The sequence below is a fragment of the Gorilla gorilla genome, chromosome 7 (genome assembly GCF_029281585.2).
Source record: "Gorilla gorilla gorilla isolate KB3781 chromosome 7, NHGRI_mGorGor1-v2.1_pri, whole genome shotgun sequence".
In the NCBI taxonomy this organism is placed as follows: domain Eukaryota; kingdom Metazoa; phylum Chordata; class Mammalia; order Primates; family Hominidae; genus Gorilla; species Gorilla gorilla.
This window is the reverse complement of record NC_073231.2, coordinates 46,006,088-46,023,854: the sequence shown is the minus strand read 5'-3', so window position 1 is coordinate 46,023,854 and position 17,767 is coordinate 46,006,088. Positions and strand designations below refer to the sequence as shown.

The 17,767-nt window shown below is 37.7% G+C and overlaps 1 protein-coding gene across 4 annotated transcripts in view; it reads left to right on the top strand.

Annotated features, from left to right (window-relative positions):
- The window catches only part of GDAP1 (ganglioside induced differentiation associated protein 1), a 46,138-nt gene extending 29,875 nt beyond the window's left edge, over positions 1-16,263 (top strand). For 2 of the 4 annotated variants that reach the window (XM_055349725.2, XM_055349726.2), the window contains exons 2-5: positions 9,515-9,688; positions 11,273-11,367; positions 12,327-12,441; positions 13,373-16,263. In XM_055349725.2, the coding sequence (XP_055205700.2) occupies positions 9,532-9,688; positions 11,273-11,367; positions 12,327-12,441; positions 13,373-13,755 (750 nt within the window). In that variant the 5' untranslated portion in view covers positions 9,515-9,531 and the 3' untranslated portion in view covers positions 13,756-16,263. Of the gene's footprint in view, positions 1-661; positions 858-9,514; positions 9,689-11,272; positions 11,368-12,326; positions 12,442-13,372 lie in introns of those variants that run through there. The other 2 variants (XM_004047163.5, XM_031013880.3) reach the window with 2 other exon arrangements.
- The last annotated feature ends 1,504 nt before the right edge of the window (positions 16,264-17,767 follow it).

The following is a 17,767-nucleotide window of genomic DNA, read 5'->3' as shown; positions in this document are numbered from 1 at the left end:
CGGATCGGGCTTCAGCACTGGGACAGCTCCTTCTGAGTCCCGCCCAGGGAAGCCGGTCCACCTAGAAATCCGCCACCAGTGTCCTGACCCCGGGCAGGCGCTCCCTCCAGGCGGGGACGCGCCCGGGTGGGGAGCGGGGAGAATCGATCGGAGATGATCCTATGTGGCTATGGCCCAGGCTCCGCCTCTCGCGAAATGCGACAAAAAAGCATCATTTTCAGTATTTGGTCTGGAGGCCTTGCCTGCTGGGCTTCGGACAGAGGCAGAGGGAGGTGCCTTTGTGCACCCTCATAATCTGCGATCTCTTCTTTTGCTCTCTCGCATTCACTGTCTTCAGCAAGAGCGGATGTACCTACATGTCAGGTTCTTGTCTGGGGAGGACCCATAATCAGGTTTAGGACACCGAGAAAGTGGTAGTGATGAGGAGGGTGACTGTTTAATGAATACAGTCAGAATCATTTCATTACTTATTTTGTGTTCTTCTCTTAATTTGTTGAATATTGTTCTGTACTTACTTGTTAATTCCAGAAATAGGAATTGTTAAAACGACTGTTGAAAATGTCAGTAACACAGGGAAGCCCAGAAAGGCTGCTTAGCGGTGTCCAGGGAAGTCATTTAATTGAAAGCTTACATGTGTTGTAGTAACCAGTGTGAACTCTTCCAGGTGCGCTTGGTAATTGCTGAAAAGGCATTGAAGTGCGAGGAACATGATGTAAGTCTGCCCTTGAGTGAGCACAATGAGCCTTGGTTTATGCGTTTGAACTCAACTGGAGAAGTGCCTGTCCTTATCCACGGGGAAAACATAATTTGTGAGGCCACTCAGATCATTGATTATCTTGAACAGACTTTCCTGGATGGTAATGTTAAGGCTACTTGCGATTTCTTGGATTTACTTTCAACACAACTATGTGTTCCCTTTCTCTCTTTCTCTCTCTCCTCTCTCTCTTTCTCTTGTGTCATGATGGTGGTTTGGGATTAAAAACCTTTTCCATTTCCATAAGCACACAAGTATCAAATAGGTCAATAACAAATTTTGTATAGGCTAGTGTGATGCTATTTAAAAGAATTTAATGCAAAGTACAAATGTTAATGTTGAAACTTAAAAAAATTCACTTGCAAAAAACTGCAAATGTGTGGTTTGTGTTGGTGATTTCTTAAATTCATAATATTCTAAATGTGCACTGTGACGATTTCATCTAATATGCCAAATGGTTTCACCTTAAAAACAAGAGGGAAAAAAGAGCAATAAATCTTAAAGGAGAATAGAATGTTAGTATATCTGAGTTCTTTGCCCCAGTCACTTCTGAATTGTTTGAATTTTATATCTTTACTAAGGAATTATAGGGCTTAAATTTGTATAGTGCATTTAGGTAAATCATTTATTAACAGCTTGTTATGTGTCAGACATTTTATAATTTCTTCAATAATGTCTTCAAAAGTATCTATCTGAGACAGGCATGGTAGACAAGTTATTCCCATTATGTAAATGAGGAGAAAGCAACAGAGTTGCCCAAAGTAATATAGCTATTGTATGGCAGAGTCTTTGGTCTCCAAAGCCTTCATACTACACTATCTCCCATAGTCCTTGCCACTTACACATTGTCTTGCTTGTTCCTAATGATAATCCTTTGAAGTGAACTGTAGCTTCAAAGATTTACCCAAGACTACACAGCTGATCACAATGGACATTGATGAGAGCAGAACATGGTACTCAGAGCTTCCAGCTGAATGCTCTTCTAAAAAGGCTGTATGAGATTGTTACTTTTCATCTGCCACCAGGTATGTTGATGTTAATAGGGTAGGGTGAAAGCAGAACCTAGCCCCAAACTACAGGAAGCTGACAAAGGAAATTACTAGGACAAAAAAGAAGTCTCATGTACTTAGAAGGAAAATGAGTATTAGGCCTAGATGGTGGGCAGTGGCGCGGGGGAAGCCCAGGGAATTAGATTAGCAATGGGCTACCCCTGTTCTTAATCTAAGTGCTAGTCCCCTAGGATTGTGATTGGCGGTTTTAATTAAAGGTGGCTTTAGCCTAAACTAAAGCATTTAATGATGTACTTTCTTTTCATCTTTATTTGCTATTCCTTATAAATTTATATGCTGGGGACTGTACTGAAAATGACAACTAGTTCATTTAAGACAATTTTTCTCAATCTTGAGCTTTTTGGAAATGGATAAGTGTGTTAATTTGTATTTCTTGGGGGATGTAATTATATTGGAACAAAACAAAATAATTGTGTTACTAAATCTATTTTAAATGATCAAAAACTTTAAAAAGGTATTCTAAATGGAAAATCCCATTTAAGTTTTTTGGTAGCATTGCTTGAACTGCTTCTACTATCATCATTCCCCTCCTCCACCCCCTCCTTACACTGTTTTTCCTCTAAGAAATTCAGTGATATAAATTATATTTACAACATAGTAATGTTACCAATTATTAGATTTTCTTACAATTTTCCTTAGTCTTTCTCTTTTGCTTTTAGTACAGAATAGTAACAAAGCAGAAATACGTTCTGTGTCCTGCTAAGTTGTATTTAAATAACCAAACAAAGGAAATGCTAAGTTCTTTTGATTACTTAAGAATTAGAAGAGAAGGCACTGTAGGCTGTGACAGGATGGAAATATGGAAAGCGCAGACTTTAATTCTGGTTGAACTATTATTGTAACTCAGCAATCAAGAGTCCTAGCTTTTAGTCTGATGCTGCCACTAACTTGTTGAATATCTTTCAATCAATTGGGAAGGACGAAAAAACGATTAAGGGACCCAAAACTTATGGTAGATAGGACGACAGCAAGAGAACAATAGTTTATATAAATCAAGGCTAAGTTATACAAATCGAGGTCAAGAAGAAGTTTATCTCAGAGTACTGAAATTTTAAAAACAGCGTTATTATAATTATAATTAAGATACTTTATCTTTAAGAACTCATGGAGAATGAAAGTCAGACAAGATAGACAAACATCCTATTGTCAAAGATGGGGAAAAGTGAATTCTACCAACCCTTGCTACTAATTGTATGTTCCATTCATCAGCAGCATTGGTGTCACCTGGGAGCTTGTTAGAACTGCAGAACCTTAGAGCTCTCTGCAGACCTATCAAATTAGAATCTTTGTTTTAACAAGAGCCCCATGTGATTCGTATGTACGTTAAAGTTTGAGAATACTGCTATAAATTAGTGTTTAGTTAAGTAAGCACTGGTGTAAATTACTGTCTTTAAATCTGGTGGAAATCAAGAATAGATTGTGAATAGTTATTTAAATATGTTTAAAATTTTTGTGTATCTCAGTGAAAGGAACCAGTTTAAGTTTTACACTGCTGGAGAATGTCCCTAACACTTTTAAAAAACTGTCTATTATGTGCCAGGCATGGTTCTAGATACAGTATATCTTGATTTAAGTAGAACATTTGCGATTACGTTACATATACCCTTGTGGAATAAAGGAGCAAATATAGCTAGAAGATTGTAACACACATTTGCAGATGAATAAACTACCATATTAAAGAATATTACTTTATAGATTTCTCATACCAGATTACCTCAACTATAGACTCTCATTTTACTTATAATTGTTTTTATACTTTATTTTAAATGTTTGAATTGTACACCACTGTAAGTACCACGAGGTTGGGAATAGTGTATCTTATGAAAAACTATCCCCAATGCCTTATACAGTGAATGTTTCTTAATAGGTACTTAATAAATATTTTGAATGATTAAAATGAATGAATTATTGAAACAGATGTTAGCCTGTACAGGGATCCCTTGTAATGTTCTTGTAGGCTTCTGTTTTGACTTGAGCCTAACAAATCAATGATTTGAATAGACATGGAAGAAATACGATTACATTTGTGAATGACAGAAAAGGTAAATAGTCAAAATGATGACTAGCTTATAAAATATTTCTTATGGAAATACAACAAAATGGAAAAATAAGATAAAGTTTAACAAGGCTAAATGTAAAATGGCTATGAGGAAAATAGGCATGAGACTTTTGTTTTAAAAAACCAGCTGCATTCCAAAAGAATGGGGAACCTGGTTAATAGATAGTAAGCTACCAATGTTAAAACAAATGGCTAGTGTGATTTCAGGTTCTTTGAAAACTGTAAATTTTGTTGAGAACAGGGTGAGTTGTAACCCTCTGCATTCTGAGCTGTTTGGAATAGTTAACATTTTGTCCAATTATGCATGTAACTTTGAGGAATGTTGATGAGATAGAATAAGTGGATGGATTTCATGAGGTGTGCAGTCGCCCATGGTCATGACAGGAGACTGTAAGTGTAGCCATTCCTCTAAAGAACAGAATGTAGTGAACCAGTATGTCCTTCACTGTTATTTTCTGTCCCTTGTTATCGATCCAGTGGGCATTATGCGAAATATGATGACTTGCTGATCTAGAAACATTTTTCAACTTTTTTGTTTACATTTACATATTTCTATCCTTGTACTTTTGGGATAGTTCATTAAATAATTGGTAGTTTGGTAGCTGAGGTCACCCTTTTCAAGTCATAGCCTGAAATAGTGAATATCTGTTGGATAATGGCTGTGTTTGATTTTTTTTTTTTTTTTGGAAAGCAGTCATACAGAAGAATGGTATAGACACGAATGATGCTCCTGACTGCCAAACTAAGAGCTGGCCAAGAGCTATCTCTTCATTTATTCTTTAAGTAACCATTTATTGGGTATTAATTGGGTATAGGGTCCTGGGATACTTCAGAGATATTTTAAAGATCCGAAATCATTAGCAGCTTGCTAGTCTTCAAAGATAATTTCTTTCTGTAAGTTTGCGGATAATTCCAAATCTGTCCTTAACATATATACTTGCTATTACTGTACAGTTTTATAGACTCTTTCATGTACATGATACTCTTTAACTCTGAGCATGTGGTGAGGAATAGTTATTTTACAGCAAGCAATTGATTAAGCTAGATAAGGTATGAGAGTAAGCAAACTAGGTAAACTGAGGAAGAATGGATGTGACAAGGTGAATGTACACACACATATGGATTTTTCAATCTAGCTATTGTACTCATAACCTCTTTAAATAAAATTTAACTTGGCTACTAATCAAAATTATATGAAATAACTATAAAATACTAGAACATATGTATTACTACCAAATAACTCTGGTAACCTGGAATCAAGGATAATGGATTTTTGTGATTTAATGTAACAGTTCTCTGAACATCACGTTCATGTCTTATGTCTAGATATATAATTTATTCTTAGGAAATAGAATTTAGTTTGGGAATAAACTATTCTAGTATGATACTAAAATCACATAAATCTTATTAGGGTATCTAAATTTATAGATACAATGTTATTTATAAAATACATTTAAATGTTACATTTGAATTTCATCAAATGTAACATTTAAAAAAGAACCTTAATTCTGATGTCACTGTTATATTAAAAATAGTTATTTAAGGAATTACCAATTAATATTTATATTTGTGTTCATCAAGAAAAGGCTCTTGTATATAGTTGAATATAGGCCTTTTAGCACATATACTGAAATTGCAGATTAGCACAAAATGTGGAGAAAATATACCATATGGCATGGAAAAGAATATCAGTCTTTAATTATTGTGTCAGTAAAAGTTGCTTTAAAAAGTAACTTTTTTTCTCTTTGTGATTTGTCCAATTTTAGCAGACAGGTTGGGGGTATTAAAATTCAGAGGCCCTCTTTCTGTATAATGTGTATCTAACAATTGGAACAAACTGTCTGATAAAGGAATTTTTGCTTCCATCATTAAAAATGTTTCTGTTAAAAGTCTTAACTATAATACCAGTTAAAAGTAGTTAAACATTTAATGTATAGTACATAAAATTTATTGACAATAATGCTATAAATTTGTCTCAAAATCCTGGATGCGTACAGTGAACTGATATAATTTGACACCAGGTCTTTTTGTTTTTTTTTCTTATCTGTATTTAGATTTGCTCTTTCTAGTTCAAGAGTTATGACAGCATTGAATTGTAATCAATCAGTTTGCAACCATATCTTTTGCCTCAGGTCATAACTTAATTGTTTAACATTATTTTGTGTGTGTGTGTGTGTGTGTGTGTGTGTGTGTGTGTATGTATATATATATATATATATATTTTTTTTTTTTTTTTTTTTTTTTGAGACGGAGTCTCGCTCTGTCACCAGGCTGGAGTGCAGTGGCGCGATCTCGGCTCCCTGCAACCTCCACCTCCTGGGTTCAAGCGATTCGGCTGCCTCAGCCTCCCGAGTAGCTGGGACTATAGGCGCGCACCACCACGCCCGGCTAATTTTTTGTATTTTAGTAGAGACGGGGTTTCACCATGTTGGCCAGGATGGTCTCCTGACCTCGTGATCTGCCTGCCTTGGCCTCCCAAAGTGCTGGGATTACAGGCATGAGCCACCGTGCCCAGCCCATTATTGTATTTTTTTAAAATAGCCTAGTGTGTGACTAGTTGAAGGGTACAATATTGTTCAGCTGTGTTATGCATATTATATACTGATGCAATCACTATACAGTCTAAGTAGAATAAACAGCAAAGGGCTAGAGTGAGGAATGAAATCTAATCTGTTTCCATTGAGCTAGCAGTAAGGGAGACTTGAAAGTTGTACAACTAGACCTAGGGGAGTCTTTCTTGAAAACAAGGCATAATAATGCCTCCTTTATCTGCCTTTACTAGGAAAGATGGGTAACCAGAGTAGTGAATTTTGTAAAATAATGAAAACTTATGCCTTTAAGCCCCTAATTTCTTTTTATGTTTTACTCTTGGGAAAACCAAATGTAATTTAAAAAAATGGCTCAGAGCCATTGTTATTTTACTCAGCATTACAGGGACTTGAGAGTGTAGAGGCCCATTTATCTCCATTACATGGCTGCAGAATGCTTTTATTGTTTCTTTCTGATTTTATTTTTTGCTTCTTTTGGTTTCCTCTGCTGTTTATCAAATCTTTCTGCTTTATGTCTATCTGCTGGTTTATAATTTGCTGCCTAAATTTATGTGTAATATAAAACTTTTCCCCTACTCAGTTCTTCCAGCAAGTCGGATCTTGTGCCAACTTATTTGTTCTTCCAGCTTAATACCAAGCCTCATTTCCACTATTGCAATCCCACTCCCCAATGCTGGGACCTCCTCTCATTGCCTGCTTCTTAAAACTCCCTAATTCTCTGTCCTGCCCCGCTATGCCTTATGTTGCTTTCCCACTCCTGATTGAGGTACATTACTGAGAAAAAAATTGTTGCTTTTGGTATTTTGATAAAGGTATTCTACAGAAGAACTGGAAAATAAAATAGGATGGGATTGAGAGGGAAGATCTCCTCTATAATTCAAAGGAAATTCCCAGTTGTCCTTTGAAAAACTCTTTTATCAGAAGCAGCAGATACTGTTGTGCTTCAGTGTGAGGAGGATGGCAGCGCAGTGCCCCTGTGATACTGGAGAGGGCATGCTTGACGCGCACAAAGAGAGATGGGGAGATAACTTGGGTTCAGTGGGTATCTCATGCTCTGACAGAGTGCTTCAGGAAATGGTTAGACAGTAACGGCACACTGAGTAGAAGAAAATTCTTTTCATGGATTTAAACATTTGTCCTCCTTGAAGAATTTGGGCTTGGCCTGATGGATCTTCCCCAGAAAGCAATTAGACATTGTTTTTCCTGCTCTCATTCACTTTCCTAGGAAGGAAATGGTATGCTCTTCTGGAGAGAAGCCCCAGGGCCCAGCACCAGAAAGCAGCCAGAGCCACTAGCCATTACTTGGACCTTTTGGGAAGCATTTGAAAATGTACTATTTAGGGTTATTAGCCTGAGGTTCTTGGACCCCTAAAGCATTAGTTCTTAAACTTTTTGGTCTCTATACCCCTTTGTCTTTGAGGATACTAGAGAGCATTTGTTTATGTGGATCATAGCTATCAATATTTACCATTTAGAAAGCAAAACTGAGAAAACTTAAAATATTAGCCTAGTTAAGCACAATCCCACTAGCTGTCAGAGTGATAGAGTCATGTTTCCTGTAGCCTCTGGAAACTTCTACTGTACACTTGAGAGAGAATAAGTGAAAAAGTAATTAACATCTTAGTATTTCTATAAAAATATCTTTGTAGATCCCCCAAACGTGTTTTAGGAAAACCCAGGGATCCTCAGACCATAGTGTGAGAACTGTTGCACTTAGGGGTTTATGAATAGAATTCAGGAGATTTGAGATCTTGGATAGGGAATAATTGTATCTCTATTTAAAGGAATTATTTCCTTCCATTAGCAATGTAGGCACAATCCATGGCAATATCAGAAGTGCTTCTGGCTTTGATAACCAATAGAACTCACAGATATGTTCATGGTTAAGTTATTGCAGATATCTTAATATTTTGAAATTGTGATAGTTATTAGACCTGACATTTTTTAGGGACAGTTTGACAGCCAGAGATAGGAAGAGATTCTGAAGGGACATAGCCCTGACCTTTGGGTTGCATCCTTCACTTTTATTCTTTTTCGATAGTCTATGAAATGAAAATCCTTTGAAAATGTTATGATGGTATAATCAAAGAGAACATTACATTAGGAATCAGATGATTTTAGTTCTAGCTCTGCCTCTAATTAGCTGTGGGATCTTGGGAGAAATTTTCAGCCCTTGTATCTGAGTGTACATGTTAACTCCTGCAGCACTTCTCCAGCTCAAGTAATCTATATAATAACTGGAAATTTTGGAATGTATTCATTGTAATTTATTAAACACCTACTACATGTCAAACATTATACTAGGCACTGGGGATTTAACAGAGAGCAGTACATGGTCCCTGCCCTCAAGGACTCTACAGTTTGGATTTTAACTAGCAAATAAGGATGTATGTAGAACGCACTTTCCAGAGATAATTGTTAGAAATTCCTGGGGAAAGTGCACCTGCGATATTTGAGCAAAGGCCTTTCCTGTTCCATATAGATTGTCATTCACATTCACATGTGTCAGTAGGGTCACTCTTGATGTTGGTTGGCACCTAGAAAAGAGTAGCCCCTGATTATCTTTCCATAATGAGTCCTCATTCAATTAACCGAACTTTATTGAGGGCCTAAAGTGTGCGGAGAACTGTGCTAGACTCTGGATTGCAGGTTCCTTTCCCTGAAGACAGTCATGGGGAAAAAAGATGCAATGAATTACAGTGTGATAAGGGCTGTAACAGAGTGTGTGTAATGTGTTATGGATGTATAGAAGACGGCACATGTGAGCCAGTCAGATGTTGGCAGTTGTAGGAGGTTAGGGAATGCTTCATGGAATAAATGGCATAAATAACTGGGCCTTGAGGGCTGAGTGCAGTTTGCAAGGTGAAGAAATGAGAGAATACCAATGTGATTGTGGTTTGGGATCTTGTCTGGTGCATCAGGCCATTTCAAACTTTGAATGTCTGAGGTGAGGAGACAGTATTTTTTGAATATACAGGTATGTTGAAAATGTTAATGATGAGTGGATAGTGTTTTTGTTTGCTTTTGAGTGTAACAACTCATTTGTAACTTTTTCTTCAATATTTGTGTGTGTGTATTTTAGAAAGAACACCCAGGTTAATGCCTGATAAAGAAAGCATGTATTACCCACGGGTACAACATTACCGAGAGCTGCTTGACTCCTTGCCAATGGATGCCTATACACATGGCTGCATTTTACATCCTGAGTTAACTGTGGACTCCATGATCCCGGCTTATGCAACTACAAGGATTCGTAGTATGTAAACATTTTAAAGACCTGGAATTCTGTCTGACACTTTCTTTTAATTCATTTTGAGACCTAGCATGTCTCATGGTCACTAAAAGAAGATTGGGAATAGGGTTTTTGAGTTTGCTTCATGGATGTGCATGTTATGGATCGATCCATGAACCAGTCGGATTAATCTGTGCTTCACTTGCTCAATTGGACATTTATTGTCTATAGGACCTGATTTATCAGCTCTTGGCTTTGAGGGCCAAGCTTGGGTAAAACTCAGAAGAGTGGATTATGGAAGAGTAAAGAATATAACATGTTCTCATGAACAGATGGACTAGGAATCTGAAAACCTGGGATCTGCCTAGGATTATGGGCAGTGAGTTCATGTTACTGGTCCTTAATTGTTGTTTCGTTATTTGAGGAAACTGGACTAGAGGGTGTCTAACTATTACTCTGTCTCTATGTTCAGTGATAGGAGATTTATTGGGATTGAGTTGTGACATCCAGCTTTCTGCCTTCCTCCTGTCATGAGAATAGTCAGTGCATGATCTGTGGAGCAGGAGGTGTGCTTTATAGCAGAGATAATTGGGGATAAGAAGGGAAAGGATCGTGGCAGTGGTCACACTTTGGGAATGTTGATCAGAAACACTCAAACTCAGATCTTCTAAATCCAGAAACCATGTTTTCCCCATTATATGATACTCACCTTTATTATTCTTATTATTCTTTTTTTCCTTTTTGATACCCCTCCTTTTCCTCTCCTCTCCCCTCCCTTTTCATCTCTTCCCTTTTCTCCCTTCTCTTCCTTTTTCTCCACTGCCCTCTCTTCCTGCTTCTCTTTCCTCTTATTCCTCCTCCTCTTCATAAATACCCTTTATAGTATTTGAAACAAGAGTTTTGACTATAATTCTATGACCTATAGTTAATATTTTTTAAAAATAAGGCTTTTTCCTCCCTTCATATAGGAGTTCATTATAGAAAGCTTGAAAGGTAGAGGAAGGCGGAGCAGCAAGCCTGCACTGAGCACTGTAAAGTGCTGGGCCTAGCTCTAAGTGCTTCCCATGAAGCTTCTCATTTAGTCTTCACCCTGCATGGCAGATATTCTTTTTTTTTTCTTTTCTTTCTTTTCTTTTTTTCTGGATGGAGTCTCGCTCTGTTTCCATGCTGGCGTGCAGTGGCACCATCTCGGCTCACTGCAACCTCTGCTTCCTGAGTTCAAGTGATTCTCTTGCCTCAGCCTCCCGAGTAGCTGGGATGACAGGCACGTGCCACCACGCCCAGCCAATTTTTGTATTTTTAGTAGAGACGGGGTTTCACCATGTTGGCCAAGATGGTCTCGATCTCTTGACCTCCTGATCCTCCCGCCTCAGCCTCCCAAAGTGCTGGGATTACAGGTGTGAGCCACCGCGCCCAGACGGCAGATACTCTTGTGGTTCCATTTGAAAGGTGAGGAAACTGAGGCATAGACAGGGTAAGCCCAAGGCAGAGAAGCAGGGCATGAGCCCCAGAGCTCGTGCTCTTGTCATTGAGTTTCTCTGCTTCTCCTTGTTACTGGTGTAGAAGGGAGAAAATAATTTTCTGTTTCCAAAATGTTTTTATTATCAGGCCAAATTGGAAACACAGAGTCTGAGCTGAAGAAACTTGCTGAAGAAAACCCAGATTTACAAGAAGCATACATTGCAAAACAGAAACGACTTAAAGTAAGCCAATCAGCTGTCCTCAGTTGACATACACTGCACGGAGTAAATGTTCTACTTTTTGTAAAGTACCACTATTTCTAGAATATCTTCCTTTAAATATTGCAATTCACCAGTACACATGTTACCTTTGGCTTATGTTCTCCTTTTAGAAAGAATTTTTTATTAGACTTGATATTGAAACTTGATGACAAGTGCTTAACAAGCAGATATTGAGCATGCTCGTTGCCAAAAAAGTCATGAAATGCAAAGGAAGTTCATAACATATTCTAGAATCTGTCATTTCAGGTATTCCACCACTGGAAGTCCTCGCTAGACCTACATCCCTCCATGTGTCGCTCTGACTTGCTTTGCCCCCTGAGGAGTGTGCTTTATGGTCAGCCTTTCTCCTTCTGTTGATTCCTTCCCCGGGCCCAGCAACTATTGCAAGCTTCTCTCATATTAAAAGTGTAGAAAACAGCAGCACTCCCAACCCTCCCCAACTTCCCACCTTCCATTATCCTATCATAGCTAAATGAGCTCCTCAGAAGAAACACCTGCACTCACAGTCACTTGACTGACTCTCCACTCGCCGTTTAACTCCTTCACTTGGACTTCTTTCTCATCCCTGACCCTTCAGCTACTCTTTCAATTACGGCTGCTAGAGTTCTTTTCCTGAGTTGGGCTTGGCAGATGGCTCTTCGTGTCCCTCCCTTTCTTTGCCTTCTGTGGTCATCTGGCCTCATAGGAGCTGCCAGTGAGTGGTGGGTCTGCTCCTGGGTCATTTTCACAGCTGGGATATTTCCCTTCAACTTAGCTCTCTCTCTGTCTTTTTTTTTTTTTTTTTTTTTGCTGAGTTTTTCTATTTCTTCTCGTCTAAAATAGGCTGAACTCTGTAAGAGTTTGTATCTGCTTTACCTAGATTTATTTTTTTTTAAAGGTGCAAATAATCTGTTTGATTTCTTTTTTTGGTGGTTAATTAGTCAAAGCTGCTTGATCATGACAATGTCAAGTATTTGAAGAAAATTCTTGATGAGTTGGAGAAAGTCTTGGATCAGGTTGAAACTGAATTGCAAAGAAGAAATGAAGAAACCCCAGGTAGGTTCTCATTTATATTCTTTTTCTCTTTTCAACATCAGTATTATTCATGGGAACATTCTTAGGTCTCACCAAAAACGTTCTGTAATCTGCTTTTCATTGTTGTTATTCACGGGCAGTTTTAATTATGATAGCAATAATGATATTGCACCCAGAAAAACCCAGGTGTCTAATTGTAACTCAATCTGCATCTACATGAAGGATTTTTCTGCATAATTTAAATTATGCTTGGGAGATTTTTACCTGTTTTACAAATTTGTAATTACAGTAGTTAGTTTGGTTGAATAACTTGAGTAATTGCTTGAATGTTCCCTCTAGTTTTTTCCTTAGGCAGGGAGACAGCCTCCAATCTAAAGTGTAATAAGGACCAGCACGTGGGCATCTGTAGACTGGCTGGTAAGCATGCCAGTGAACTGGCTTCAGGGTTAAGCCATAGGTGTATACACATGGGCCATTTATGCTACTCCGACTAGAGTTGAAGACTATGTTACCTGTCACAAAAGCTCTTCTGCTTTAAATGACTAAGAGCAGTAGCCACTGAGTGATGTTTCAGACTCAGCTTTATGGATTTTTCTAAAGCAGAACTGCTTTTATAAACCAGAAGGAAGTTTCTTTTAACTAGCTTGGAGGCTCCCAACCCCTTAGTGTCCTTTACAAAGTGATAAGCTCAAGTGGCTGCAATCTTACATAGGGACCTGGATGGCTGACAGACGTGAAGCAAGTCTCCTTTGGCCTAGGATACATTTGCATGGACTTTTTTTTTAAAGCATGAAATTATTCTCTGAGTGTGGCTGTCAAGAAAATAAGTATATAATGGCCTTCATCTTTTGCTGTACTCACACTCACCCTTAAGGCTGAGACCACTGATACCAGCTGGAGTCTGTCTGTAGAGTGCTTGCCTCTAATTCTCTATGTCCCTTTCTCTAATCAGAAGAGGGCCAGCAACCTTGGCTCTGCGGTGAATCCTTCACCCTGGCAGACGTCTCACTCGCTGTCACATTGCATCGACTGAAGTTCCTGGGGTTTGCAAGGAGAAACTGGGGAAACGGAAAGCGACCAAACTTGGAAACCTATTACGAGCGTGTCTTGAAGAGAAAAACATTTAACAAGGTTTTAGGACATGTCAACAATATATTAATCTCTGCAGTGCTGCCAACAGCATTCCGGGTGGCCAAGAAAAGGGCCCCAAAAGTTCTTGGCACGACCCTTGTGGTTGGTTTGCTTGCAGGAGTGGGATATTTTGCTTTTATGCTTTTCAGAAAGAGGCTTGGCAGCATGATATTAGCATTTAGACCCAGACCAAATTATTTCTAGGTTTGTTGGGATCTTGTCGTGGCAGCTCATCCAAGCATTTAGCTAGACCCTGTGATTGCCCATGGCTCTCTGAGTCTGTCTTATTGAGTAGTTAGCAGTATTTTTTCCTAAAATTCAGAAGTCATCTTTGTTACACAACACAGGGGTTCAGGTAGCAATAGGACACAAAATTGCTTTATTCTACAACTGCCAGCTCCAGGCAGAAATAGGAAGGCAAAGAGATAAGAGAAGGAAAAATGAGACAATGAAGTCTGTATAGGGTAGAGCAATAGAAAGTAAGCTTCGGGTGCCTCCAACATTCATGGCTGCCTGTCTGATTGGTAAACCTCACATTTAGTTACTTGTGGCTACTGCCCACACATACACTTCTGTAATTGAGAACTCTTAGGAGAGGACTAGGGAATCACTGGGGATAGTGGGCTGGAGAGAACCCCAGGCTTTATATGTATACTTTGACCTCAGTGTTAATTTTAAATGCTTATGAATCACACACATTGCTTTAGTAAGATTAAGTGCTTGTATACTAGAAATTTGATGCTCGTTGGAACACATCTGCCTAGCATTTCTGTAAAAGTCTTAAGTGATATTAAGATGATTCCTTACCATTTCAGATGGTCCGCAATTTGAATTACCAAGTGGTAATGGTTCCTTACTGTTTTAGATGGTGCCTGTGAGATACCATTCCTCTGGATGGTCATGTCCAGTCAGTGGGAGGTAGAAAGGGTGGCATCTATAGCCCTCTTCATACACATAAGTGGCATTTAGGTGAATGTCCCAGCTAATCACTAGCATGTCTGGGTATTGGCTGGGTAGTGGGTATTTTGATGATCTGGGAGCGCCAAATATGTTCATTCTTCATTTGGGGAGGCTGGTCTGTAAACACAAAAATTGTTGTCCAGATCTTTCATCTGTTTATGATCATCAACAAAGACTTGTTAGAAAGGTCTAGTGTTAGCACTTGGCAGTTAATCTAGGGAAGATGAATTAAATGGGTAGATAGTGATGCATACCTGTATTCACTGATGTATGTTTAAGGGATTTGGGGGGGATACCTCAGTTCATGTGGAAGGGACAGTCTTGGTGTGTCCCATGAATAACCTTGGAACTGCAACAAATGGTTTGTGCTCAGAAAAAGTCTTTCATGGTGACAGGAAGACAGTTTGCCTGGAGCTGGCCATGAAGGCCTTAGAAGCCATTTCCAGTGTCTGGTGGGTAGCAGGCATAGAGCTGATGTGCCGAGGTCCCAGTGAACAACAATAGCCAAAGAATGTACTAACTTTATCATTAATAGGAAAGTCATACCTAGGAAACAATGACTTTTTGATGGCAAAATGATTTTTTAATTCTATTTTGATGCTGTAATTCCATTTCATGACCTAGTTATATTAGAAAACCTTGATGAACTATATGTTCCCGATTTACAAAAAATTAATAAAACCTCCAGAGTAAACTCAGTCAAACAATAATTGAGTAGCAGCTTTTATAACGTTTAAAATTTGCACATGAGTGTGTTGTCATATGGAGTGTCTGAATCTGTTGCTGGGACATACCAATCCATGTATTCATTAGAGCCATAGAAGTTATTATTCATTAGTTCATAGTGTTTGAGTTCTTTATGTCACTCTGTTAGAAACAAGAACTGAGTCGTGAAGAAATAAGAATTGGATTTTTATAAAAACCTCTGAAGGATATTTACCTATGAAAAGGTTGTTAAGAATAAAAATTAGAAGCCCATGGTTAACTTTTCCTTCAATTTATATTATTCCTGAATCATAGGGAATCTTTCTAGAATGTGTTTATAATTTCCTTATACAGTTTCTTTGGAAATACGTTAAAGATAGTGGCAATTTCATATATTTCATGGATACTTGAGTTTATGCTTTTAAGGTGTTTGTTTAGGGATACAATGACCACTAGATGTCGCTGTTTATCCAGTAGCCTAAGATTGAGTGTTCTTTTTGTTCAGCAACTCTTCTAAAATGTTTCAAGCAAAGATAGTAATGACCTCGGTTTCTGAAATAAGGGCATCTTCATCAGATTATTCTTCTGTTTTAAAAAAAAGCTTGAGGCAAATGTGACTGATTTCCAATGCTTTGAAAGGGATTACAGTATCACACAATGTCAAGCTAGAGTTAAACACAGTATTAGCTAAATAGGCACTTATATGTATTTTCTTTTTCATGATTATTGGTGACTGGTCAGTGTACTCATCAATTTCCAAAATTTGTATAAATATCACAATTAGAAAAATGCCTGAGGTACTAAAGTTATGTTGGCTTTTTGTGTCTTAACACACATAAATACTATTGTTATTGCAGCAGATGCCTTTTGAATCCATTTTCCATAATTGTGGATAGTTGTAAATTGCTTGCTCAATTTTCAGTAATTATTGCTGTTGACACCAGCATTGTAGATTTTTGGTGTTGTTGAATGCAGTAGAGAGACCAAGACACTATTCTGTAAGATCAATAAAAGTAATTGGAAAATAAATATGAACCCTAAAACAAAGTACTCACTTTGTAATCTTTTTTGGAAAACAGATGTATTTTTTTCATTTAAAATCAAAGCATCATGTGGTAGTTAAAAGGGTAAAATAAGCAGAGGTTAGGTATTCAAGATACTTAGCTATAGGATGCCATATTTTCATTATAACAAAATTGCTGACTCTTGCTTCATTTAAATATGCACAGTTAAAATGAATAGCGGCCTAAAGAATAACACTGATCTCTCAAAAAAAAAAAAAAAGAATAACATTGATGCTGCTCATTAATATAGCTCTGTTGCAGCCAGCCACCTAACATGGGAGAGCATGAAAATGATGAACACTGAGTACTTATCTTTGCAAAATAGTTTTCTTACATGTTTACTGGGTTTCAAGTATTACTCATATTTATGTATATTTTTGACATAGCTAATTCTCTTTTATTGAGTATGGATTATGCATATTGAAATTACCTTCTGCATTTCTAGCTTGGTAAGCTTAGCCGTTCTAATCAAGTAGAAATTGAATACTTCATTTTGCACTGAACAAAGCAAATTAAATGCAAATCTAATTGGCGTTGTTTTCCTTGAATTTACAAACAAGAACAAAGGGCAACAATACTGAATACTTATGGAAAGTCACCTGAATATCTAACTTCGTAGTCTGCTCAGAAAAAAAAAAACAGTATGGTAAAGACATGAAGGTCAAATTAATGCAATAAATAAATCAGTATTCAGATATAACCATCATATTGTTTATGCCAACTATTGGCCCATTTACTTGATCTCTGCTTACCCATATCAGAATGTCTTGATTTTATAATACTCCAGAACAGTTGTTTTACGAGGTAGGGTAGTAGATTCCAAACAAAGTGAGGAAGTGTAATTTCTAGTGTGAGGATAGTAGTTTTAATTATGTATTACATTATGAAAATGAAGAGAAGGAGTGAAAGAACTCAGTTTATGGATTAGACAGTGGATGGATGACAGCAGTATCCTTTATTGGTTGCACCTAAGTTGGGGCCTGACTGTGTTAGGAGGGAGGAGAGATTGGCATTGGTGAGAAGGCAGTGGGGTAGCGCAGCTCTGTAGCACTTGAGACAAAACATGCCTGCGGTGGGCCTTGATATACTCTTTGATTCAAGTAGGGTGGTGTATCTATTTCATTCACATTACCTTGTCATAAAACTCCTTTGGGAAAGTTAACAAGTTTTTGTCTTCAGTCTTTTACTTTATTACTTATGCATTGATTCCTTAATTACAAAGTGCTGTCATTGAAATCCCTTAGTAGGAGAGCCAATAGTATAGCTTAGTGAAACATAATGAAAGGGTCAAGTTTCCATGCCAAAAACAGTATTCATATCCATATATGTAAATTAATTTTTAACAAAGTAAAATTTCAGGCGTATCACCAGCATGTATAAGTATAGCTTCTGGTATCTTCAGATTAAACTACCTTTTGAATTTAAGAATCTAATACTCAACAAAATTACTTGTAAACATTGCCAAATACATGTCATAAAAATATAAT